The sequence below is a fragment of the Aulonocara sp. 'chitande type north' Nkhata Bay genome, linkage group LG13 (genome assembly GCF_057382095.1).
Source record: "Aulonocara sp. 'chitande type north' Nkhata Bay isolate Kocher_YH1m ecotype deep benthic linkage group LG13, A_spYH_male_GT1.1, whole genome shotgun sequence".
In the NCBI taxonomy this organism is placed as follows: Eukaryota; Metazoa; Chordata; class Actinopteri; order Cichliformes; family Cichlidae; genus Aulonocara; species Aulonocara sp. 'chitande type north' Nkhata Bay.
The window spans coordinates 17,181,190-17,209,177 of record NC_141356.1 but is presented as its reverse complement, the minus strand read 5'-3'; the positions used below and the strand labels follow the sequence as shown (position 1 = coordinate 17,209,177).

General features: G+C 41.3%; 1 protein-coding gene across 1 annotated transcript; it reads left to right on the top strand.

Annotated features, from left to right (window-relative positions):
• The first annotated feature begins 26 nt into the window (after window positions 1–26).
• On the top strand, window positions 27–27,133 carry LOC147315914 (sprouty-related, EVH1 domain-containing protein 2-like). The gene is made up of 6 exons (XM_086258915.1): window positions 27–617; window positions 15,873–16,065; window positions 16,168–16,336; window positions 17,401–17,465; window positions 23,193–23,342; window positions 23,449–27,133. The coding sequence occupies exons 1-6, from the start codon at window positions 592–594 to the stop codon at window positions 24,232–24,234; spliced, it is 1,389 nt and encodes a 462-aa protein (XP_086115041.1). The 5' UTR covers window positions 27–591; the 3' UTR covers window positions 24,235–27,133.
• The last annotated feature ends 855 nt before the right edge of the window (window positions 27,134–27,988 follow it).

The window sequence follows — 27,988 nt, the reverse complement described above, 5'->3', positions numbered from 1 at the left end:
CCTCTCCCGCCTCCCTGCCCCGGCGTCGTTGGAGCTTCTCGGCCGCCTGCAATCCAACATGGAGTAGAGAGAGATGGGGCTCTAGCGGGGCCACCCCTCGGTAACAGCAGCGACGACGCGCTTTTTACGCACAACTGGAACCGGAGTCGTCGGTGAAAACATGCGCCTTAGGACTTAAAAACGGAGTGTGTGCCCTGTGCGCCCGTGTGTGTGTGAGAGAGAGAGTGCGTGCGAGTGTGAGTGAGTGAGTGAGTGTGTTTGGGCAGGGAGGGGGGTGTAATAGAAGACCGGAGCTGGATTAAGCTACAAAATTGTCCGTTCATGCTAGGTGATGGTGTGTTAAAGTTATAGTAAAGCGGGCATTCGCGATCCAGAAGAAAGAGGGTGGCTCCGGGGGTAAAAGAGGAAAATTTTAGGGGTAAAGAAGACGGAGGCGCAGCCAGTCGAAGGCAAGCAAAGAGCCGACACTCGCACAAAGGCGCAGGGGGATTTATGCGGAATTGGAGACAGAATCGGAGGAGCCACGGTGAAAGAATGACAAGCGAAAAGTATGCAACCGCCGTGGTACATTACCTGAGGTGAAACGAGAAAATGATAGAAGAAACACACCCAAACGAGTAAGTACTGGGACTCAGAAGATTTCTCTATATGTTTACTGCTCTCTCTTTTCTGTCTTTTCCCCCTTGCTTCCCTCCGTGACTACAAGTTAGAGGTGATTGGAGCAACTTGATGGAATGTGCATTCTGTGCAGATCAGTTCATGGTGTATGCTTTTTATTAATATTCTTTTTATTATTATTATTATTACGCTCAATTGGTTGGATTTGCTGTTTGATGGTGCTGTGAAGTAATGCATTGACAGTGCTGTCGAAGAGGGTTTTTAGGGCCCCCACCTCGGTGTAGACTCCAGGCTTGGGAAGGCAAGAGAGAAAGGAGAGGGGAGTGGGAGGAGGAGGAGGGGAATAAGCGTGGGTGGGTCGGAAACATTTTCTGAAAGGATCTGAAGCGAGAGAGCAGGCCCCTGTTGCAGCGTAACTTAGAAACTCCAGCACGCCCAGAAGTTACACCTTTTATAAATACACGCTCGGCGGCCAGCTCGCGAATCTTTTGTTTGTGCGTAGCTCAGAAGAAACAAACAAGCAAAAAAAAAACAAAACACTGAGCGGCGATTGCAAGGACATTTTCGCTTTGTTTTTAGTCACATCTGTGTGTTTGTCTCTAACCGAAGGGGAAGTCTCACAGGATGTGAGATATCCGATATGCCTCATCCGCCATCTCTTTCTCAATCGCCCTCATTTGCATAGCCTACCACGCTCCATTCATAAAAAATAGCGATCGTAAACGTCGACTCAGCCTTAAAAAAAGAAAAAGAAAGAAGAGAGACTGGTCCGTTTTTCCTAAACTGGAAACTGGCGAAGTTGTGTTTGACATGCACACGCGGGGATCGTGCTTTTTCTTCTGCGAACTATAGCTTCTACAAAGCTGTTCACTGCCTAGGCCCACAGATACGTTCGTGTGCGAACCGATGGGCCTGTACTCAAGCGGTTAACGCTTAGAATTTGCTTAACAGCATATTAATATGCATTGTGCTACCTTTACACTGTGTAGGCTGCAGAGCGCCAAAACAAATATAGATTATATAGCCTGTTCCTTTTTCAGTCCTGCAGCCTTGTCAGGAAAAAAAACATATGTACAGACATACGAGCAGGCCTGCCAAACTATTTAATTTACTGGCTCCTGTTTGCATTTTTACAGCTCTGTTAGCCTAGCTGTATCGTCAGCGTCTGTCTCTGTCAGTCTACACGGGGCTGTGCTCGATGGGAATGCCTGCCTTGCAAATCTGTTGAGGGGGGTGGAAGGGCGAAGGGCACCGGAGGGGATGTTTGCGCTGCGGTGGCGTGACGCCGGCTCATTCATAAAAGCCTTCTAACCTTCAGCGCGTCCCCATTCATGCCTGCCGGCCGTACTCTGCTCTACGAAGCCAGCGTATGTGTGTCTGTTCCCGGTCCCAGGGTTTGAAAGAAGCAGGGACTGCGACCAAGCCTTTGTCTCTGCTTGTCATATGTTGCCAGACACACATTTGGGGTGGTGGTGGGGTGTTAGATGCAACCAAGAAATCAAACCACGCTTTGCTGTCTTGCCTGTCTTCTGAAACTCTGCATTTCCTGTATTAACATCTGTGCTAACTGTATCTTTACGGCCTTGTTCTGAGTCATGTGTTTCTGATAAACAGCGTTCTCATGGTGTGATGGGAAAAAGCACTCAAAAGAACCGTGGCTGATTGACCATCAATTGGCAAAAGAGGCCTTTTTATGTTTTTATGATTCATTATTTTACACTAAAATGGGCAAAAAGATCAGTTAAAGTTCTTGCAGTCATTAAAACCGGCCTATATAAGCTTCTAAATGCAATAACAGTAGATTTTTTTTAGTGGCAAAGACTTTACAAAAGTGAAAATAGACGCCACCGCATGGCAAAAAAACTGCTCAGGATCGGTTAGGGGAACACTCAAAGAGCCACAGTATTTCACAATAAACATCAGGTGGTTTTAATGTATGAACCTTTGGCTGCCAGATTTTAATTTATCTTTTGGTTTTATTTTATTTTTTCTTTTGGACTGAATTAGACTGTCTCAAAACGTCTGACAGCTGCAGATTTGCCATCGCAGTCCATATGTTTGTATCTAAATAGGAATATAGTCAAATAAAATCACCAGTAACAGGCCAAGGTTTTTTAATCCACATCTTTCTCTAATTGGCTTTTTGTTGCAGTAATAACTTTATTCTGCACGGTACAAAATCTCCTTTTTTGTATTGTTTTTTTTAATGTGAACCACTCGGCTTTTTTATTGTCCAGTTACTGGAAGGAAGTGATCGGCTGTTGTTATCTGCAACTTTGCGTGTTGTGGCTTTCTTATCAGAAATTACACCTTTTGTGGGATTACAGGTGTGTCAGGAAGTAAGACACACCTTTTTATGTCATGTTGTGCAGCATTGTCACTGCTTCTTTTACAGCTTCAGTTTTATTGTGCGTCTTTAGCTTGTCTTTGTTGATCCATGCTATGGACATGGTCACATGCCCATGTGTCAGCCTACTATCAGCAGGCATTGTGTTTAGTAGCGCACACACATAGTTTTTGAGAGGATCTTTTGTTGACTGCATACCTTAAACTATAATGTCACTATCCTCTTTGGAGGATGTCCCTCTTTTGCACCGTCCTTCTGGGGACATTTATTACCTTTTATAGAAGTAGAAGCTCTCCCCTGCACCGAGAGTCACAACACGAGCCGAGGACGTATTGATCTAATGTGAGCTGCTGCAGGGTCAGCATGTGCACAGTCAGTATTAGACAGGAGATGTCCAGTGACATTCAGAGAAGGTCAACGTAGCATCGAAATATAATCCCTGAATAAAAGCACTCATCAATTGACCAACCCAGGCGTTAGCAGGCCTGCACGTTCCCCCAGCAGGATTGTTCTGTTCCTCGCACATAATGCTTTTCTCCATTAGCAGCATTCGACATAACAGAGTATAATTAACCTGACAGGAGTTTTAGGGCAAAGCTCATCGCCAAAAACAGAGTAGAGCTAAGGTTAAGATAAACCATAAGAGGTGTCCCCACTAGCACGTTTCATTAGTGTATGAACCGTAATTAGTCATGTTGGAGCTGCACTTTTGTAACAAGTGCACGTTATGTTAAAGAAATACTGCTTACACTGTTATGAAACCTATTTTGTTGGCTGTACGTGTTACCTCAGCTGGCCTTGTCTCTTGTTTTGTAATTCAATAAACGAGAACACTCTCAGATAGGTAGTTAGTGCAAGCTTTTTAAGAAAGCTCTAGCTTTAAAGTCCTGCTGTAAAGTTCAACATTTTAACACCTCGATTGACTCGCATTTTTAGTTAGTTTGCCCTGTGGCCTTTCAGGGAACTACAGGGCTGTTTTGGCATGTTTATTTGGGCTGTTTGTTTGTTTTTTATGGAAGTTGAAATGTAATGTATTTATTGAGGCCTTTGTCTTTTGTGTGTAAATTGACCTTGGGTTTCTCTAAGGATGCTATATGATTGTTATTATTCATGGAAAGTTGTTTCTGCCACTAAAAAAAAGTAAAAAATAAGTTGAAATTTTGAGACACATAACTGAAAATTTAGACTTTTTATTTCTTTTCTTTTTTTAGTATTGGAAACAGACTTTCATATTTTTACCCTCAGAGGTTGCCAATGAATTCTAACATGATGAACACAGTGAAAGGGTATATTTTACACAAAGTAGGATCTTTTTGTAATTTCAACCATAAAATGCTCCTAGTTCAGACTTAACTTTAATGTGTTTGTGCCATTCACCCTACCTGCCACCTAATATGAACTTTTTCTGCTCTTTTAAGTGGAAAAGCTCATGTATGTCGCTTTAGGAATGCTTGCAAGGGTTGTTTCACACTGTATCCGTCATTTACCAGTAAGATCACTAAACATCAAAAAGTTCTCCGAATGTGTTGCAGGATTTATTGCAGCGAGGGCAAAACTCAAACAGGAGACTTTGCCTCCATGTGTTGGGAGTCACTTTGCATTGCCTAGCAAGGCTTTGTTTGTTTGTTTGTTTCATTTGGAAATTTTTCTGTTGGTATTTTAGCATGCTTGGACGCATTCTACTGTCAAACTTGCATTGTAGATGGCTAACTGGTCTTTCATGTATACAGTGTTTTCATATACTGTAACAAGAGTACATAAATATAACAAAACATTCTGGGAAGCATGCATAGACCGACCAACTCAGTGGTGGGAAAGAAACTCAGATGGGCTTGATTAGCAGCTTCTCTTTAATGCTATGTTAGAACAGCAGAAACACGATAATATCCTAAAATAAGAAATACTCTTTGTATTAACCAACCTGCAAGACAGATGCAGTACTTTGAGTATCATTGTTAGTACAGCGGCAGTTTATTTAGGTTCATATCTGGGTAAATATCAAGTCCACATATGTGGATACACATAATTAACATAATAACTTCCTTTACAGACCTTTTGCATTTCTTCTTTCAGTCTGTACTCCCTCTGCACGCACACACATATGCACACATCATGTGGAACAGATCCCTTTTCACAGTGTTTCCTGTGTTTTACAGGGCAGCTCATCACTGGTTGCTATCCGGAGCCTTTATATAATGGCCCGAGCTGTTTATATCGAGAGACTAAACAATGGAGCCGGATTGTTTGTCTGTTTTTTTTACTAATCTCTGCTCATCAGCTGACTAGATGACCAAGATTATAATAGCTCAAGTTTTCATTCACTCCACTCTGTGTTTTTCGCTTGTCACACCACATGTAGAACAATCCATTGGGCTGGTTACTGAAAACACTTCTTCTCAGTGTGTGAACCCTGTGAACTCCCATTTCGTCAATAACCACTTTACGTTCGTGCTTAGTTTGGTTTGGTATTTCATTACCCTAATAATTTACTTAAATCAACACAAACAGTGCAGTTTGCATGCATGCAGTCGGTTATTTTGTAGATAAATAAAACTGTACTGTGGGTTTTCTGTTATCCTGGCTGATTATTAATCTCAAACCTGTTGGCATTTATAATTTAGCTTTTTCGTCTACCAGTGCCATATTTTCTTCTTGTATGATGGCTAAAATAATACAAGTGTGTTAGATAAAATGAGAGTGTACTTTGATTACTTTTTTACACTTGCTGATAACACGACCTAAGACTTTATTTTGCAAGTTTAAAGGGAACCTACTCTACTTTTCCTTAATGTTGCCCATGCAAATTAAACATACTCAGTTTTTCAAATAATGAGATCATCGTATGTACAAGTAATTGTGAAACTCTAGGTTTCAGACAGTTTTTTCTGCCCTTGGCTACGTATTATGTCAAGTTAGTCATATGAGGCTGTGAGCACGAGCGCCACCCACTCACTCTTGAAATCTTTTGTTTGCGAGCAGCACCCAGTTAAAATAAAGTTGGCTAAAACAGGTAGTTTCAATAGATGGACTGAGGGGCTGTGCCAAAGCCCGGTATACGATAAATGAAGCGAAGCCTGGGAGCTAGTTCAGACAGGAAACTTGAGCTGTACTGCCTCATGCACGCAGTTCGAGTGTGCATGAGGCAGTGCAACCCACCTCTCTCTCCTTACATCATGCACCAAACACAACTACCCCAATGTGGTGGTCTATTTGAGTATTTCCCACTTCTCCTGCAGACATGTCAGTGCATTTCTGCCTGCTTTTTCAACCCCTCCACCACCCCAGCATCCACCTGTGGGATCCAGGGCGATGTTTACTCATCGCTCACTAATTTCCGTGTGTGTGCAGGGAATGAGAAGCCTGGAGCCCAAGTTCGGACTTTGTTATTCTGCTGCAATAAACCATTTCAAACATGAGTTTTCTGACTGAATAAGGATTGTATTGAAGTGTTACTCTAGTAGTAGAGTTACAATCAAATAAAAACATTTAATTCAAAATCAGAACAATAGATCCTATTATTCACGTCATGTACAAAACAATCTCTTGTTTATTCACCTTTGCTAACCTTAGCTGAGCAAACTGGTTTTTAATTGTGAAATAAGTGAGATTCACTTTCATTTCACATAGTTTCAAACCAGATGTTTCAGGATAAAATGAAAAGTATTCCCACACCCATGAAAAGAGAAAAGCTGAGGTTGGTTAATCCCAAACAGCATCTTGAAAGATTTCAGCCGCTCATGTGTAGCGGTAAAAATAAGTATATTTAAACGAAGCCTAAATAGAACAGATGTCCTGCTGTTTATTATGCAAATAACTTTCCGTTTCTTTAATACCCTGGAGTAGCAACACGGGTAGACCAATCACAAGATAAACCATTGACATCTGACAGTTTAGATGTGAGCATCTACCTGATTAAAAGACCAAAGTTGGCACAGATGTAGATTACAGATGTAAAGACGATTAAAATAGTTTCCCCCCCCTCCTTTCACCGATCACTTAACGGGTGGCCAAAGTGTCAGGTTTTAATGGAACCTAAGCGGATATCTGGTAAAGAGTCTTAAGTTGGTTTAGTCGCCTTTAAGAGGTTTAGAATCAGCTTTATTTCAGTAAAGTTCATGTTTAGATGGAGGTGCTGCTGCAGAGTCACCTTCGCACCGATGGCTTTCTCTTGGTGTACAAACACAATGCCGGAAACACTGAATAGCTCAGCGCTCATGTTCTAACTGGTCATTTGGAAATGGGATGTTTTCCTTTAACACTTCTCTGAATATTGTTGACCTCTCTGATGTCAGTTGACCCATTCGCACTCATTCACACTGGCAGCTTGTGCTGCCCAAACATGTGACCGTTCCATATAACAACAGCTGATTGACAGAAAGCTGATCAAACTTCCCCCGAGGAGCCTCCGGTGTCAATAATTGTGAATGAACTCTCTTCACCCAACCCCCAACCCCCACTCTATTGCCCTCTGAATGAAAGCCAGAACAGGAAAGAACAACATTGTAAGATAATTCCCCATACTACTGAGATTCATAAATCTATTTTCATATTGTTTTTACGCAGTGTGCTTTATAGCGTGCCTCTAATTAATGTACACGCTACTCACCAATTGTAGCAAGCTGCCTTGTAAGACACGAGGAGTTGTCTTACCAAGACTTTGATAGCAGCACACATTTTTGCCTACACATTTGATCAGAAATACACACCACTCCACAGAAGCTGTTTGTCACACATCCTGGTTAGCTCTGAGCTCCTTACCCCGTCTGTAAGGCCCAGCATGTTGACTACTTGTATTTCCAACCTTCTCTTTCAGTCATTACTCAAATCTCAAGACTGTGGGTGTGCTCTGTCCTCACTACAACAGTCTGGTACAAAGCTCACATTACCACTGACGCCCTGCCAATCTAACAGTCCACCTCATGCTCCACATATTACTTTTTTTTGCTATAGCTTCATGTCAGCATTTCCAGGTCTAATTGCCACACACATGACGTCCATGCTTGCACCTTTGCACAGAAATTATCATGCACATGAAGACTAGCTACACTGATAGCCTGCAACCTTATCACAAAATGAGAGAAAGCAGACAGAGGGGCATTGCTGTTTTCTGGTTAGATTTTTATTTTTTTTTTTTGCTTAGAACTTAGAGGGTCTACTTTTGTCTTTTTGTTTCATTGCGTGAATTTTTGTTGGTGAAAGAGTGCACAGTGGACGTGAGGCTTGTGAGTTGAAGATAGGGGAGTTCAGGGTTGCCACCACAACCCTTGTGCCCTAAGCTCTACGTTCTTGTGAACCAGAACGGTTAGCTTAAATAATGCATCTAAATGACACAATGTTCACCTTTGTTCAGTTCAGTCATTTTTGTACATATAGGAACAACTATATGACTTAATAACATTTTACTGATCTCTAAAGCTGATCTCTAACCACTCTTACAACTTCATTTCTGGTCACTCTGAAGTAAACTAACACATATTCACACATGTTTGGTCTGAACATGAGTGAAGGAACTCACAAATTTCAAAGTTACAGTGATGTGAAACAAAAAACATCAAGTCGAAACATTTAAGAAATATTTAATCAGCTCTGCTCTACATGTGGCTTTACTCACAGCAGTTACTGAGGCGGAAGTGTGAAACACTGTAAGCATTCAGTACAATAAAACAACCCTTATTCTGATGGACCTTTTTGTCACTTCCTGACACAGGGAGCATGTGTGTTGTGTTCAGATGTACATAGAGACGTGGGTGTGTGTATGTGTTCTGTTGATCAGGCAGAGGCGCGGCCAGCTATTCCTTATCAGAGGAAGTATAGCCACTGTTATCACACATGGTTGGGCTGCCCTCACTGGCCTTTTTTTTTATCTGTCAAAGATGAGTTGGATTCCAGGCCTGATAACCAGTGCACTTCCGACCCCCTTTCACTGTTTTATTGCAATATTGTTACACACAGACGACATCAAGTATTGTCGGGGTTTGGCTATCTGTGGAGCATTTTTAACAGTGTATAATCTAAAAGAGTGTATTCAGTGTTTTTGTGGTTCAACAGCAAGTGTAAGCAAAATGGGGAATTTAAAACAGTTGAGACATAAAGGCAAATAACAATGACAGTGCAATAAATAGTTTTCACTCAACAGGTGTGTACTCCACCCACATCACATTTCCTTATTAGGATGACTCTCTTATAAGGTGTGGAGCAGGCATAAAAATAAAAAGAACAGAATGATTACTGCAATGAACCACTTGAACCGGAGAGACTGTTCTTACAAGTTCATGTTACACTGAATTGTTTAGACTTTTAGAGTGGACATGGAGTTCTAGCTAATGCAACAAATGCGTGTTAATTTAAATGAAAAGATGTTTCTGTAAGGATTCTGGTTTTCTGTTTGTTTGTTTGTTTACATCGTTTCTAAAGATTTGGCAGTAATATCTGAACCACGTGTACACAGTGCCATTGGATAGGGAGACATTTGCATTTTCATATCTTTATATTTACACTACTAACTGTTACGGAGCCTTATGCCAGCTGATTGCTTTGGTTTCCAGTAGCAACTTGACACTTGTTTTAGTTGTCATCACAGAAGGTGGAGACCAAAAACGTAGCTAAACTGAAAGTGAATCTGAACGAGTCAGTTTTGTGTTTACAGCTTGCTTCACTTGCCTTCAAGTGGAAAAAGATGAGCTGATGTAAATTTAACAAGTACAGAATTTATAGTTAATAATGTACAATAATAAATTCTACTAACACCAGTAGGGAGTCCCTTTTGAAGCAGAAAAATATGCAAGTAGTTGTGCCTTCTGATAGCAGCTTGGGTGAGGCCAAAACTGTCCCGTGGTCTGGTACAGTCAAAATGTTAAGTGTTAATTTCTTTATGAAAATATTAGGCGTAAAATCTTTACCTCCAGGGTAAAGAGGTGAGAGACCATGCTGCATGTTATCAGCACAGATTACAAATTCCAAGATATTGGTGTGGAGCTTGCATTAGGGTGCACTGCGTTGGTAATGAGCACACGTGAGAGCACCATTCATGCTGAAAGTCGACTTTGCCCAGGAAGTCCATTAATGCCAAACTACATTCTGCACATCTAACAACAGCATGGCTCCATAGATAGAGTGCAAAGTACTGCCCTGTCTGGACTCCAAATTTATAAGCCATTTAAAACATTTAGTGGATTTTATTATACACTTAAAAAATGACAAAGACCCAAAACTCTTGAGCTTTTAACAGGCGAGAATGTTAGTTAAGTGTTCGTAAATGAAGAGGTGATGTAACATTTTGGTAAAGAATTGGGAAACACAATCTTGTTTCTCTTCAGATTATATAAATCTCTCACATTTTACTAAAAACTATCTAAAAATCTTCACTTATAACAATTTGATTATATTACATTAAATGTTTTATTTATATTTTACACAACATCCCAGCTTTTTTGAAACAGAACTGTGCTCCAGCCTAGATTTTTTTTTATTTCTATTAAGGTAATGGCTACCATGAGCTCAATGAACTTGTTGGTATGATTGCATGCCAAGCTGCTGAATCTGGTGCTGTGAGGTATTGTCAGGCTGTACTGCAAAGCAAACAAAAGCAATTGGCTGGCAACTGCAGTACTGTTTTTCTTAAGAAATGGAAGCCAGACACACCTTGAACCTTTGACCTGAAGTCTCATATTAAATTAGAAATGGATGTGATGCATGATTTCCTTATCAGCAGGTAGGTAAGCTCAGCAAGCCTTTCTTCTTAACCAAGTCATTTTCTGATGCAACAAACTGTACCCTTATCCCGCCCAAAGAGACTTTGAAAAGTGTTTGCAGTCTCAACTTAAAGCTTGAGATCACAAACCCACCAAATATTAGACAATCATATTTTAGAATGGTCCATGTACAGTTAGAGATGCTGTGTACCGTATGTGAATTCCTCTTTAATTGGTGATTATAAATAGTCTACAAACTATAGTACTGTACAAAGTTCTCAAGAGTCACAGCCTCAGCCGTATTTTACAGATGTCTGTAGACACTCGCTGTTATTCCACTCTCCTGGTAATTTGAACAAAAAAAGTTCAAATTTGTTTTTTAGGGACACACGACGCACCATGTCCAGATATGTCATCCAAAAGGTTTTTCTGCAGCACATTGTTGGTGCAAAAGTATTACTTTATGCCTGTCAAACTGTGTTATACTGGGCAATTTTCATAGATTCAGCTAACAAAAAAAACAGGAGCAAATAATGTATTTTTGTGCAGGCTGCTAGTAACAAAAAGCTTAAATGTACATTTTAAAACTTGGTGCCTTGCTAAGCTTTCTATATGTGTAGAAACTAAATTATTCAACATTCATTCCTAGAGTTAGGTGCTTGAATGATTAACAAAAGAATATTCCTTTGAAAATGGTCAGGTATGAGTACTGCAGTGAAAATAAGAGAAAAAGTAGTGAATGTCCAAAGAAAGCCTTTGACTTTCAGGAAGCCTGGGGAACTATTGCTTAAGACAGGGGTGCCCAATCCCGGTCCTCGAGAGCTACCGTCCTGCAGCTTTTAGATGCATCCCTACTCCAAGACAGCTGAATCAAATGGTTTGATTACCTCTTCAGCATGCCATCGTGTTTGGCAAAGGCCTGATAACAAGCCATTCATTTGATTCAGCTGTGTTGGAGTAGGGATGCATCTAAAAGCTGCAGGACGGTAGCTCTCGAGGACCGGGATTGAGCACCCCTGGCTTAAGACCACTTTAAAAAAATACATGGACCTCAGGCTCCTAAAGAAATGAAGGATGGCACAAGACTTTTGCACGGTACTGTACCTTTTCTCAAAATGGGCGTTGCAGTCCTTTTTCAGCATCAGTACCTCTTGCAACATTCGTGTGGACAGAATTAGATTCACAGTTCCCAAATGTATGTGTCTGTAAGAATGTGTGACCATTCCAAGTGTATTAAATTAGTGTGTAGCTGCTGGTTGTGGTTGTCTGTGTGTCCCCGCCACAGATTATAGGGCCTGTCGGCAGACGGGGCTCTAAACATGGGTCACAAGACAGCCCAAAATGTGACAAGTTCATCTCAGAGAGCTGATAGCTGGTATCGTGTGTCTTAAAGCACATGTGCTTATATAGCACAGAATTTAGTGTTATTTCTGTATGTGGGTGGCCTGGATGTGTGGTTCTGTATGGAAATATGTCATACATGTGTTTGAGTCATGTTGAACCACTGTGGTACTTTCATATAAAAGCAGAGCGTGGATTTTTTTTAAAAACATTTTTCAGTTTAAGAGCAGAAATTATGTCAATGAACCGAAATAGCTTAGTCGTTCCTAAACAGGGGTGCAAATGCTCCAGGGTTACTTCTGTAGTAGCCAGTGGTTAAATGGGTAAAAATGACCTCAAGTGCCGGTGGTGAAAAAAACAGATATTATGATGTAATTATAAGATTGAGTGCACCTGAATAGGTTAGAAATATTAACTAAAAATAATGGGTAAGCAGTAGATACTTTGTACTCAGATAATTATAGATAAATGTTTAAAACAGATAAGCAATTGAAAAGCAATTTAATTGGAAGAAAATACATACATATATATTTTTGTCTTATGAGCAGTGGTTGTCAGGTGGTTCTGCTCTGTATCCTTAGTTGTTTCCCTTTTGCAGACACATTTGACACTACAAACATACCATGATCTGCTTGTTAACTGTATTGTATCGTCAACCATATAGATGTAAAACTATATTACCGCCTGTCTGACCTTTTGAAATTAATCTTGTCTTGTTTTTTGTCCATGATTAATAGTAAGCTTCTTTTCTTAAATTAGTACACCACCATTTCTATTTTTAGATTTCATTTTTATTTCCTTTGTTGCTACTTAATTTTTCCACACGGTAAAGTAGAGCTCATATAATAATTTTTACCTACGCCTGTTGTGGCTTGACATAGCAGATGAATAATATCTGCCTACAGAGTGTATTGCTATAGCCAGAAACAACACATGTGCATCTGTCTACTTTCTAACCACATACCTAATTAGTATTGCAGTGGGGCTGGATCATATCCCAGCTGACAGAAAGAGGCCATACATACTGGACAGATCGCCAGTCCATCACAGGGCCAATAACAACACTAAATTCTTTAATGCTTCACACTGAGTAATATTTCTTGCCAAGTAGATTTTGGGTAGTGTCTTTGAGTTTCTAATTCAAGTAACTTTAAATTTCTGAATGGAAACAAAAGCTCAGGAGTTGTGGGTGAATCTCTGGTTGCCTTTCTGTTTGTGCAGTTTGACTGCTGTCACCTAGTCAGTCTGTCATTCACTCAATTTTATGAATGTGTGTGGGTGGGAGCTGGTGAACCAGTTTTGCCACCTGTGTGTGTAGGTGTGTGTGTGTGCATTGAGTCCTTAGTACTGTTAGCTAATTATATAACAACGCTTTTCTCATTCACTCCCACTCATCCTCCCTCCCTCACTTCATCACTCTCTTTTTATGTTTGTCGTTATCTCTTCATGCTTCTCCCCCACACGCGTACACAAACACACATGAACGCACACGCAGCACAGCATCAATAGTTCATACATGGGTACATGCATGTGGATTGCAACCATGTCCATTGTGTACACGTATAGTGGTGACTGTCATGCTTACACATAAGAATACCATGTATTTTACTATCAGCCTCCGGTGTATTGTCTCCGGTTTCAGTTTTTGTCATCTGCTTTGTACTTCTTATAGAATAAACTGTATTATCTGTCAGCTTGTATAACTTGTGGCTCCAATCCAATGTTGTCTCATCTAAATGGTGCAGACGACTCCATTTCCGATTTAGGCACAAAGAACAAAAAGACATAACATGGATAACGTGGGACTTCTAACTAGGCTGCAGCCATTTTGTACGAGTAATTAGTAAATTGGTTTTTTTTTTATTCCCGTTTATTAACAAGAATTTTAAAAAAAAATTGCAGAAAATGCGATTTCAAGACTTATTTTATTACCACTAATTGCTGCAGTTTGCATGCAAGATGCTGACGTGTCTGCAAAAACTCGCCAACAGTACGATTTAAAAAAAAGTCCTGTATTTTAAGTGAGCACACAATATATGTGCCTAGTGGATTTATCAGTCAGGCAGTTGAGAGCAATTTTTAAGTATACACTATTTCTAAAATTTCCCTTTGTTAAAAAAGGAATTCAGTTTACAGTCATACTAACGCCCTGCCACATGTACATGGGTATTTTAGAAAACATACTGTTTTTTTCTAAGTATTTTAGTCTTACTTCTATGCATTTTAAGTCACTGAAAACTGAACGTTTGAAAAATTCCTTCCAGAGTTAAGACTTTCCAGATGTCTCCAACGTCAGAAATGTGCACGTTCATTCCCTTTTTTCAGGTCAGACTGTGGGCTGCATTACTGTTTGTAGGCTTCTAAATACACAACATTTCTACAGGGTTAGGGTTCTATTACCACCTGTTGCTTAAGCATGCTTTTCACAGCACTTTGCATCATTTTCTTTGTATTCACATGTGTCCAGAAGTATTTCTCAAAAACAAAAGAGGAATATGTACATTTTATGAGTGGATCTAACCTTCACGGAAGAGGAAAGGCAATTTGTGAATGAACATCAAATAATGAACCTAAATTTTCTGTTGTTTGATGACTTGCAAAAACTTCACATCCACTCAAATCTCCCCACTGTTGTAGGCAATTTTATTTTAATTTATAGTGATGGTAGAGAAATAAAGTGATATGACATGTAATATGAAAATAGGGAAGTTCTTATTGTTTACAACCACTAAAGCGACAAGATAAGGGATGTTTTCACTAATAATCAGAGGGTTACTCCAGGAAAATATGGAGCAGAAGTGATGAGCTATATGATGAGGTTAGTGAGGAGATGATGGGCTGAAACAGCATTTTATTAAATACGTGGACTGTTTTGTGTTAAAATGGCAGCAGTTTAACTTTTAAACAAGTTTTAAAACAACATAGCACCATATTAAATTTACATTAAACTTTGGGGTTGTTTGTGTGTGTGCATTCAACTGACTTGTCCTGGTACAACACCTCCTACTTGAGCACAGCGAGGACCAGGCAAAGTCGTGACTTGCAACGCCCTCAAACAGTCTGCCAGGGTGTGATTCCTGCTCTAGAATAAACTCTTAATGCACATTAAGAAAAGCATTGTCAATTTTCACAAGATGGGATAAGATGTTATTTTCTTATCCAAAGAGTTATTGTGTCGCGTGGAAAATATTACTGTTATTTTTCGGTTTGCAATCATGTGAATTTTGCTTTGACCTTGCGTTATCTTGTATTCATACATTTCTTTGGTTTTCCTGTGGAAGGAAATGGTTGTCATTCGACATGTTGCCACATTTCAAGCAAACTGGACTGCACTGCAGCAAAACCAGAATCTGATGAAGAGATTAGATAGATACGGCTATAAATTTTACTGATGCTATTTTAGAAACAGTTACGCTTCACAGTATATTAGCGTACACACTAATTTGCTTAGCTCAGTTTGACTGTGGACAAACTAATTTTAGGCTTGTATTGTTAAATACAGAATAGTTTGCCGGCTTCGGCTTTGATATGATTAAGGTTCCTCTATGACTGCAGCTACAAAAAGTCTATAAACAGCAGTGAAGGTTTTGAGGGGGTTTCCCAGTAACCTAAAGCATTAAGTTGTGTAACTTTATAGCTGCGGAGAATTTTTTTTCTGCCTCAACATTCTCCAAAATCACACTACTCACATAATGGATGATGCTTTTATTTTAAAGCATGTTTTAAGTTTAATGAGCATAATACAAGGGTTAAAAATGATTAGATCCTGAGCTTATCATCTATTGGAATCACCACTCTACTGTCTGGTATAATATAAACACATTTACGTTGCAGTCATCTTTGTGCTAATATCTTCTCTCTTCCTTTCTGTGCAGTGACAGCTACATCGTACGTGTAAAAGCGGTGGTGATGACGCGGGACGACTCGAGCGGTGGGTGGCTGAATCAGGACGGGGGAGCTCTGAGCAGGGTAGGGGTGTGCCGCCTGCTGCCGACAGAGTTGGCACCTGTGTTGGGCTCCACCAGCTCCCAGTTCTTCATCCGTGGTGAACGAATGCGGGACAACCAGGTAAAATACACACACGCATACATGAATGTGAGCAACAACGTGTCTGTTAAAGATCAGAAATGGATCCATGTTGTAAATGGTTGGTGCGTGTCGTATCAACAGGTGATCCTGGATTGCCCGCTGAGGAAGGATCTAGTGTACACCATAGCGACGCCCACGTTTCACCATTGGAAGGTGGAAGACAGAAGGTGCGGCCTATCCTTCCAGAGTCCAGCTGATGCCAGAGCTTTCGACAGGGGAGTTCGAAAGGCAATTGATGACCTGGCTGAAGGTAAACTGTGCTGCAATATAACTATTCAAATGTTTTGACAAGACAGAGAGAGACCTGTCCTAGCACCTATAAAGCTTCCAGAGCTAAAATATGCCCAGTCTCTAATTAAACACACCCAAACCGAAGCTGAAAAGCTTTATTGTCAATCGACGTCAGTAAACAGTCTCCTGTTGGGTTAATGGGCTCATTTGTTAGTTTCAAGTCTTACTGTATAAAACAGGACATTTGTTTTATAGATGATGGTACTTATCTGGGAAAGATAAAGCAAGATATGCTTAGTGGGCATACGGTCTTTGTAGACTTCACTGCTTTGTTTTCTCGAGGTCTGGTTTCAGAAACGTAAGACAGCAAATGCTCGTCTCAAGTCTTTACAACAAACCTTACTAGGTCATGGGTGATGGGTGGCTAAGTCCATCTTTTATATACAGTCTACAGCTGTGGTCAGAAGTTTAGATACACTTATCATATCTGCTTTAAAGTCATTAAAGATGTATGCTAATCATTGGAAAAAGGACAGTTCAAAGAAATCATCAAAGCCGAAAATTACCGTCACATTTATGTACATAATTGGTGTATGTAGCCTTCTGACCACAGCTGTATGTGTGCCCACCATAGTCCACTAAAGGCAGACTTCTTGTTTCAATCCCATGCTCCTCCTGAACTTTAAAAGCTGCAGCAGCTTGCTACTATTTCTCCAGGAATTCCACGTTCTAGTTATGACTAAACCATTGTTTGCGTCTTTCCGACTACTACTTTACACTACTTAATGAATAAGACACTCACTAGCTGGTTCAAGGTTTGAAGTTTTAAAGCATAACACAATCCACCGGTATAACCAGTTAGTCTTGGCAAGGACATGAATGAAGGTTAAGTATGTGGAGGAACGTGTACCAGAAAGTAAAGTTTGTTTTTTGTCAAGTTAAAAAATTTTGGTAAGGGACAGGATGAGGAAGTCAGGAGCTATTTGATTGCCATGACGTTATCAAAGGAGGTCAAAAGATTCTTTGTTGTATGTAAAAATTAAACAACCTGAAATAAAGTTTATTCCCTTCTCCTGTCTGTAGGCTCCACGACCTCCTCTACGGCACTCCAGAATGAGGGGGAGCTGGGTGACGATGACGTCTTTACTGTAAGCACTTTATTTTGCATTAATAACTATGATGGTCACAACTTTTGACTCACAGCAGGCGGCATTACTAAGTTTCAGTTTGTTGTGGACACAGTAGATTGAATGTGTGGTTGTGTGCGTAAAGATTTTGCAACAAAATACGGCTAGCTTACCTAAAATGGGCTTCAGGATCACACGGATAATATCATCTATACAATGTCAGGTCTTCACAGCACCATAATCGCTGGTCATACATAATAAAAGTCTCTGTGATGTCTGTATACAACTCTCAGCTTTAGTCTCCACCACAGAAAAGAAGAAGCCAACACCTAGTGGCTCTAGTCACCACTACAATTGAACTGCTAGATCCAAAAGATCATCAAAATTATTCATCCCAGTTCACGGCGTCATCCATGTGCTCTGTAGGCTCTCTGCTGGCAAAGTACACATCAACTCTGAATGGAAAGATCCAAATCAAATGCTTAAGGCCCGATCTCTGGTAAAATGTTCATGCAAATCTCGTATCCGTTTGAGTCATCCTGCTAACACAAACAAACTAAACCAACACCCTGGCAGTGATAGAAATCATGCAGTAAAAGGCTCTAAATAAAAACAACTGGCCGTAGACTCAGCCAGCTGCTCTGTACTACAGATTAGACAGAGTTGGAGCTTTTCAGACATCAAACCACTGCAAAACCTTTTTAATGTTGTGTGTGAGAACTTCACTGCTCTGAAAATTAATCTCTCACTACCATCATGAGGTAAACAGAAGTAGTGTGCCTCAGTGGTCTGTGTGGTATTACTCAAAGGCAAAAGCTGAGCCAGGTTTTTGTCAACACAGCATCATTTCTCACAATGTCATCTGGAAAGGAACACATTCCTGGATTACTTTGTACACACTGTGTTTACCTAACTATCAGTGCAACAAAACAGAAAATAATTGCTGCTGTGATAACTTTCTAGAGTTATAAAACGCTGTTGTGAACATTATAAGCTGTTGCACAGTGCTGTGCCGTTCATTAGGGGTTAAAACGCTGAAACTGGACTTCCTGGATCACATTTCATGTCTATCCAGTACTTTAAACAACACGCCTTTTCCAGCACCGCTACAAGCCTTGTTTTAATGCAGGTCGGATGTTAGTCTGAATGGCTTTTTAGGTGTAGACCTCCATGTGTGTTACCTTGACTGCACTAGTCCTATCTTAGAAGTTCCACTCTTCATAACTGGAGAAGGAGGCAGCAAAATTAGGATCTGGTCTGGAGCACACACTGATCAAATTTATTTCATCCATCGTTCAAAAATTAGGTCTGCTCAGGAGTTCACAGAGTATTCGCTGCCGGTCATCTATACCTGCCACAGTACAGGAAATGTATGCACACATACACACACACACCCTCCCGTAATCTGACACAAGGGCCAGCAGGCAGGGTCACAAGGTCACTTCCTGTGTCCCAAAAGCTCCCACTCTCCTGGTGACCCCACCCCCCTCCCCCACCCGCGCCATCCCTCTCCCATTTGAAACAGAGAAACACTACCAAACTAGCAGTTAGCAGCTGTTTCCCAGCTTAGCGCAGGGCCGGTGATTTACGAGAGGAAGTGCCTCGTGGTTCATCTTTGACTCGAGCTGTCTGTACGGGCCAAGACTAATAGGTGCTGTGCTGGGAGCACACAGCCACCACAGAGATGCATACAAACACTTGAGGAGTGGGGGGACTACAGCACTGTCGGAGGGCGGAGCAATCCCCTGAAATGGAGCAGCAGGTTTTCGCTAACAGAGAGGCTAAAAGTGCAACAAATCCACGGCAATTCATGGGTATTGTTCCATAAAATTGACCTTTTTTTCTCCACAAATGAAGACCCAGAAAGCCCACATCCATTTCAGTTAAATCCCCACTGACTTATAAAACAAAACAGTGTGATAGCCTCGATTTTTCCATTTCCCTTGTGGCCTAATATAAACTATTTTTTAGCACAAGGCTCACCCTGTTTGGTGCATGAGTCGTGCTAGCAACCAACAAAGCCTGCCTGAGGAAATATTATGCATTGCCTCACGTCTGCTTTTAAAACTTGTGCTGAAAAATGCCACAAGATTACAGCAAACAGCCAGCAGACCTACACATAGCATGCGACTGCATAAGAGGAAATACTAGGACACAGTCTGTATTTGTGATCTAAAAAACATAGTGGAATTAAAAACAAAAATAGGCTACATGTTGGGTCTGATTCTGAATCTTATGCTTGTGCCAGATATTAAAAAAATAAAAGTTACGGGGAATATTTCCCCACAGACATTCAGAAAGACACTCGAGTATTGTCAGGATCCAACTGGACTCATGAATGAAACCAGGGGGAAACAATTACTGCCTCGATTTGTGTCTTCCCTGCCCATTTTTAGGGTTTCTCTCTCAACATCTCTGTATTTTTCTACCTGACGACTGCTGCATAGCATATTGGAATATAAAACCCCTAAACATGAATATAACAACAACAGCCTTATAGAACATGTCAAAAAGTTACTCCTCTTCTAATGAAACGTTGCAAAGTGTCATGACTGTAAAATCACAGGTGGAACATGAGGGGTTTAGTGCTGCTTGTGTTCTTCTGTGCTAATGACCTTTCCTAAAGTTAGCAGCGGCGGCGGTGGCGGTTAGTGAGGCAGGCGGTCGTAGACAGAGGGAAATGCTGGAGCAAATTTACAGCCTTTGGAGGGATGGGGGAGGATGGTTGGATGGGCTTGGGGGATAGGATGGACATACTTCCCTAAATGATTCCTCGTTCGCCAAACCTAAACTTAACCTAACCCTTCCTCTGTCCCTCCCTTCAGCACATCTCCCCTCTCTGTCTCTATTTTGGCTCATTCACAACAGGGGGAGTGAAAGCTATAGATGCAATTCTGGGCTCATCCCAGGAGAGCGAGACAGGCCTGTTGAAGGATGAATCCTCCCGAGCTTTGAGTCGGGGCATGTTTTGTGTCAGAAAATAACTTGAAATGCCCTCTGTCCAGCCTTGGACCAGAATATATAGAGAGAGAGGATGTCCAGAAATACAAACTCTCCCCCTCAACTCCTCCCTTTGTCTCCCTGTCCTCTTGTGCAGTCTGAGCTTGCAGCTGAAAGTCTGGTCTGTGTTTTGAATTAGATGCAGCCATGGAGGCCAGAGTCAGACTGGTTTCAACCATACCAACTCCTCCCCCAATAATGGCTTCGCCAGGGGGCGGAGCCCAAAGCTGAGGCAGCATGTTATGTTATTTTTGGCAGGCTGCTCTGAGGGCTTTGTAAGAAAGCTAAGGGGAAATTCTCAGCATGGCAGTATCCATGTGGGGAGTAGGATATAATGGGGATAGCTTCAGCAAGACAGACACACACACACACACACACACACACACACACACACACACACACACACACACACACACACACACACACACACACAAATATCAGATCTGGGTCATATAGTTCTGCAGAATAGTTTGCAGCATTGGATTTAGGCTTATTGGAGTGCCAAATATTTATATTTTTTTGGTGGTGGGGGGGGGGAGAATAGTTTAGGAATAGTTTTAGAAATTCTAAATGATGTCAGTAGCTTCCAAATAAAAGTGGAATTTGCAAATCCTTAAAACTTCGCATTTCATTTAAAAACAAACTATCAGGTGTTGGTACAGAAATCCATTAAGATATTTCCCAAAGTACAGGATGAGACATCTTTCCCGGATTACTTGCTGTAGTTTTGAAAGCATAATGTTTTCACATTCTTGGTCACCACAGAATTTCAGTTGCTCAGTTTTATAATGTCACAATATCACAGGTCCTGAGATCTGATAACAAGCTGAACAGGCTGCCCCCTCTTAGCCCGGAGGATATGGTGTCCAAATGAGCTACTCCTACTCTGCATCCTCCAAAATCCCAGTATGTGCAAAATGTCTTTGCACAGGACGGTTTTAAATCACCTCCCTGATGTTACCTGAAGTGTTCCTGAGCCTGTGAAGTGATTTCCACTTTAGACTCAAAGATCACAGCCGATTATTTTTGGTCTTGACCTTGTTTCTTTCATTCAGAGATTTCTCTGATATTCAGTGTTAATGATGATTAAATGCATAACTTCTGTTATTGAATGAGGTGTGAACTTCTCTTTATCTTGCCTTCTAGAAGTTCATTCACCAATCATGCCTTGATTGGCGTTTGTTCGTGTGGTTTCTTTTTGTGTTTGTTTTCTGTGATTTGTTTGTAAGCAATTCAGAAATTTTAATATATTGAATTGCACAATTAGCTGTATTATGTAAGGACAGCATGCTAACAGCTGGAGTGGTAAGCATAGAGTTTTACATGTTAGAAATATTATCATTAGCATGTTGGCATGTTAGTGTAAGCATGTAAGCTCAAAGGCATGACCATTGCCTATACACATAATGTCGCCTCCAACGGTAGCAATTCTGGGTTCATTGCTTTGCTCAAGGACACTTTATTATATCTCCAAAATGACAAAAGTAGTTGCCATTAATAGAAAATTCCTTGCATCTACAGCCACCCCTCTCTAAGGCAGATCTAGCTTTTTGTATATCTGTCCAGTAATAGTTGAAGAGAAGTTGGATAGTTTGAATTAAAAAAAAAAAATCGAATCTAATTTGTGAAATAACATTTCTGGGAAAACATGTTGGAAATCTCACAGCTGTTGCAGATAGCTAAGAGAAGATGGTCAAGAAAAAGTAAGACATGCAAAAAATCGTTCTTGCCATTGACTTCTTGTGACCAGTCTTCCCCAAAGCAAGACAAAATGCAGAGGATACATTTCAAGCACAGCTTCTCAAACAGAAACACCTGCACCCTTTGCCCCGCGGCTAAACACATCTACAATACATGCACTCATATTACAATGCTGATATGATTAGACAAAAGGAGTCCTTGCCTATCAGCTGGTGGCTAACAGAGGCTGACCCCCATTGTGCATGTCTGAAATCGGCAGCGGTCTGACTGTCTTGTGTCTGGCCAGTGTTTGAGTTGGACTGGAGCCCTGATAGACTTTAGCGGAAAGGAGACGGGATACTGTTCACATGTGCACACACATGCGTGGAGAGGTGGAAAAGGGAGAAGGAAAGGTGGAATGTGGAGAAAGTGCGATTGAGGAAAGGAGGACAGGTTGACTGGGGAGAAGGAGATGATGTGTAGAGGCTTAAAAGGTGAGCCTGTGGATATGGTGTGTGTACAGTTTTTCTGCAGACTTTAAAAAAACATTTTAAAGGATGCTTCTGTTTCCACTTTTTTGGATTTAGGAATATTTTGTATCAGTCACTTGATCTTCATGAATGCTTAGGTTTCTTGTTTTCAGTCATTTTAAAAAAATGTTAATTGATTCCCTTTTACTTTTATTGTCAAATACCCAGTTCATATGAATATACAAGACAATATATTCATACTGAGTCAGATAAGAGTTTTTGCTGTGAAAATATGTTAAAAAAATAAATTAAATCAAAGTGGTTAATTTAATTGTGATTTTAGGTGTGATGGTTCCTGCAATGTTTTCGTAAGTGATTCTTTGTGGCAGGTGTTGTTAGTAAAAGCTTAACTCGCATATAGCAGTCCAAAAGTGGATTGGAAAACAGAGCTCACACTTCCTGTTTTTCCAATCAGTGCTGCATGGAGGTTTCCTGTTTTTGTTTGTCCAATCAGGGTGTCCTCTCTCACTATTTGTTTGACGTGTGCAATCAGAAATCAGCTTTTCAGCCTGCATCCTGTGTTTGTTTGTCACCTCAGAATACCACAGACAGCTCATCCAACTCCTCCCAGAAACTGGAGACCTCTCTGCAGCCGCTCGAGTCCTCGCCCCTTCCCCAGAGACACAAGTGCCCGCTGGGATTTCGCCACGATCCCTATCGGCTCTCAGACCACTACTACTTGGACCAGGTGAGACAAACACGGCTAAGCTGTATCCATACATATTTTATACATATATTTTATGAGTGAATTACTGCCAGTGTTGTTTATGTTATATACTCTCTCTGTTGTTTAGCCATTGTCTCGGATTCCCCGCCATGTCACCTTCGAGGACGAGGAAATCGTCCGCATCAACCCTCGGGAGCGCAGCTGGGAGCGGCCCGCCGAGCGTCATCGTGGACGCCACTCAGATCGCTCCTGGCTCACCGGCTACGAGGACTACCGCCACACAACAGTGCGTGACAAATTCATCAACATGGACGACCCTGAGCCCAATGTCCACTTTGACAAGACAGAGGCGCAGAAGCACGACTACACGTACCCGCTGGCACCGGCCCTGTCGCCCTCAGACTCTGATCCCTCCCTTGGACCCTTAAACAGTAAGGGCCAAAACGTCTCGTATCGCCAGCAGTTCCCGTCTGTGGTGTCCAGTCAGCCTCGCTCCCTACTCCCGAGCTCCTCTTCATCCACCAATGGTGGGAAGGGGCAGAAGGATGACAGAATGGAGCGTGCTCAGTGTGAGCACTGCGGTGAGGCTTTTTACCTCTCCAGCAACCGGAGAGGTAGGTGCCAGGATGCTCCAGACCCGGTGCGCATGTGCATCCGACGGGTCAGCTGCATGTGGCTGGCAGACACCATGCTCTACCACTGCATGTCTGACCCAGAGGGGGATTACTCAGACGCCTGCTCCTGTGACGGGGGCGAGGGTAGCGGGGGAGGCTGTCTGGGCACGCGCTGGTTAGCCCTGTTTGGTTTGTCTTTGGTGGCGCCCTGCCTCTGCCTCTACCCACCTCTCCACGCTTGCCACCAGGTAGGGCTTGCATGCGGCTGCTGCGGAGGTCGACACAAGGCCCTGAGCTGAGCGGCCGTGCTTTGAAACCTCAGAGGGACACGACTCAAACCTAAACCCAATGCAAGGACAGGGAAAGGGAAGGATGGGGAAACGAACAGAAGGGACAAGTGGTCATGGCTGCTTACTCTCTTGCCTTGTTTTCTCTGGGTTTCTCTACAAATTCCAGACACTGAAATAAGCCAAAAAAGAAAAAAACTGCTGGTGCATTTTCTGAACGGCCTGGGAAGATAAGCTCCCCCTTACGGCAGACAGTTCTCTCAGCTCTCCACGTGGCCATTTGCTCTGTTTCTAGTGAGAGAGCACTCTTTTTCAGGGGGCCTTTTTTTTTTTTTTTTATAGCTGACCTATATGTCATGTATCACATATGCAGGTACTTTATATTGTTATATTTGTACACTGACTCGGCGTCAAAGAACTTGAATTGTTTCTTTGTCCTGTTTTTCATTCTCTCCTTTGATGTACGCGTGGCCATTTTGTTTATACTCTATTCCAATATCAGGCCCACTCAGCTCAACTCCAGCAACACGAGACATCAAACACTACATCTCTTTGCGCATGTGTGTTAGTGTGCGCGTGTGTGTGCGTTGATGGTATATGTGCATGCTTGTGCGCCTAGGCCTTTTGTTGTCTGTACTGCAGCTTATAGTAAAGCTCATGTATATAGTCTACATAGCTCTCCACCATCAACGTCTTCTTTGTTCACCGAGGCAAACGTGGTACTCATCTTAATCTTCGTCTAATATCCCAAAGATTCAAGCTTTCATCCTATTTATTTTTCTCTCTTAAATTGATCCACCATCAAAAGGGTGCTGGGCTATGATTCATTCACTGAATGAGACGGTGCCTCAAGTCACGCTAGCATCCGCCCCTGCTCCTTTCAAACATTATTTCAAACAGTGCCTAAAATCGCCTGAACCGGGAACCCACTGAGTCTTATTCCAGTCAGATTTTGGCTCATTTTTACTTACAGTGCACTTGGAGTAGTGTGATTTTTTTTTTTTTTTTTTTTTCTTGTTCTTTGCAGAACCTTAGCCAGCGGTCTGTGTTACATCAAGGACTGAAAAATCAATCCGATACCGTTTAAATTGGTGCCCATATGCCTTAAAATGTGGAGTCTCACTCGTCTCTTTTAAGATGTCTGCTATAGCGAAAAGTGTGAGCTTGGTTATGGCTCAATCAAGTCTCACCACATGTTCTTTGAAACTCCATTTAATCTATTTTTGTAATAAAAAAGAAACTCTTTTAAAAAAAGAGCATGTAAACTATGGATTTTAGTTTGCCAGCGAAGTACAATCACCTCTCCCCCGCCTGTCATTTATGTGCAAAAGCAAATGCCAAAACTCGTACAACTCTATTGAAAACATCCAAAATCACTCCCAAAAAAAAATGAATAAAGGTAAAACATTAATGCTGACTTTTTAAAACATGGGACTTGTGGGTTTTTGGGTTTGTGTTTTTTCCACTATGTATGTCAGTTCAGCAATGTGACGAGTCTGATTTATAAAATTGTAAAGAAAAGTTTGACATTTTAGGAAGCACACACAGATAAGACGTGCAATAGCGTCTGTGTGATAAATAAAAATGTAACCTAGATGCGGGATGTGGTTAGCTTAGCTTTGCGTAAACACTGGAAGCAGTAGAAATGGCCTGTCTGGCTGTCTTAGAAGGCACCAGAAACCATCCATCAGAGGGTCTAAGTTGAATCCATAATGTCAAACTATTCCCTTAAGCGCAGAATGTGGTGTTTTAATCCAGAGATTAACTTGCTGAAACCACATGTGACACATGTATGTGCTGTTCTTCTCAGTCCTACAGCAGCACTCGTTCCCTTCAATCCCAGATCTGTTGTATCATCCTAAGCACAAAGAGAGTAAAGTCATGCTTGAATATGGCATGACTACATTTCAAAAAGAACAAAAAACGTTATAGTCAGTTCAGTTGTCGTGGTTTGTGATGCTGCAGCTGGCCCATCACGCCCTCACAATAAGAGTGCAACACTAAAAGTACAACCACTCCGGTGCTAGATGATTCATCTAAGCCTGGGTGATGGCAGCATTGAGGATCAGAACGCAAACACAATGAGATTTTTAAAAATAAAGAGACGCAGGACATCAGCAGGATCCCATCGGAAAAGATCAGGAGTCTGAAAAACGTGAAATTCTGGAAACAAACATCCATCCCTGATTGTTTTGCCAAGGAAATGTCACTTACTGTAGTCGAACTACAGAATGCCTGAGGATGTCCTTTTTCCTTCCCCAGTGGTATCTTTGTCATACATCCTGTCCTGTGTACCAGTTTGTATGTTGTTGGTGTGTGTGTTTGCGTGTTGGCGTATATTCCAGATCTGCTCATCCTTTTCTGCTCCTTGATCCAAAGCTACTGGGATCAGCTGAATATGCTATGACATATGGACACCTTCTGAGTAGATTCAGATGCTGTAATTGATCGATCAGGGGCAGGGGCCAATCAGATTGGAAAGAGTGTGCGTATGTGTGTCATCTTTTACCTCCATCTTGTTTGGTGTTCTCACATGCAGAGCCATTTACAAGTGCCTGAACGCATCCTCATTATCTCCTTGTGTATTTAAATTGAAAAATTTAAGAAACAACTCCCTGTATTGAATTAGACCCATTTTTTATGCTTAGTATTTTTACCTCTGTAAAAAAGAGCAAAAAATTATATTATATATATCAAGTGTATGTTGTACATTTTTATTTCTATTTTTTTTTAAATAACTGTTTCTAACATGTACAATGGATGTAGTTCTTGCTTTTCAAGAAGGAACAGGAAGTACTTTGTAGATACTGAAGGGTGGCCAGGTTTGTGAGAAAAGTGAAATGTGTGTCTTACCTTCCGCCTCCAATAAAATGAGAGAAAACGATTTTTAAAAAAGAAGTCTACAGCTTTATTTTAGTCTTTCCTTGACGATCCCACAACAATCTTCTGTTGATATTGGAATGTAACCAGCTCATAACCAGTTGAGTCAAGTGTCCTATTGCAGTGCAGACTAACTCACCGATTGCAATATGCTGGCAGTCTGTCTACATTTATAAAAAAAGATCGATCATTGACCGATCTGTCTGAGAGTGCTAACTCTGGGACAGACTCCAGTTGTTTCGAGACAGGCAAGCAAGCAACTGCACTCGCAATCAGAAGTGGTCCCCCAAAGGATAAGGATGTTGCACAGTCAACCTCTGAGCAACCAGATCTTCATGGAAACTACTTCTAAAACCGTCTCAGACAGCAAAATAATTCAGTCACTGGGCAGCCATTGATTTTTTCCTAGTGGCAAGGTGGTTGACGTCCTGTTTTTACTCATGAAACGATTAGCTATGAACAACTGAAACAGTTAGCTAATTACAATATACTGACTATACAAACTGTTATACTCAACCCATCAGTAAAAGTAGGAGATACGTTATTGTAACTGTAAGCACACATCAGTTATGCCATTACTGATAAGTTTGTAAAGCTGAAATAAAATTAAGTTATATATTTTTTTCATTTGTTCATACAGAAATCAGCAGTGTTAAAATCACCTGGAGGTTTAGAATTCAGTGGTATGCTTAAAAGTTTATCCATGTGGTTTTTACTTTGACATGTACCACCCACCTAGGAATCATTGCACATGAAGCACAGCCCCTCATTGCAACAGCCCTCCCCAATGGCCGTGGTCTCCCCAGTGTGCTCCAAAACAACAGTGACACTACAATGACCCTAAGTAGAGAGACGTGTCCCCTTAGCAGTTTTATCTCAACTTCAG

Bases quoted from the DNA above. Each gene is read 5' to 3' on its own strand.
- LOC147315914 (XM_086258915.1), top strand. From the start codon at position 592: ATGATAGAAGAAACACACCCAAACGA. The intron at 618-15,872 runs GTAAGTACTGGG...CTTTCTGTGCAG, and splicing joins GAAGAAACACACCCAAACGA to TGACAGCTACATCGTACGTG. The intron at 16,066-16,167 runs GTAAAATACACA...TCGTATCAACAG, and splicing joins AACGAATGCGGGACAACCAG to GTGATCCTGGATTGCCCGCT.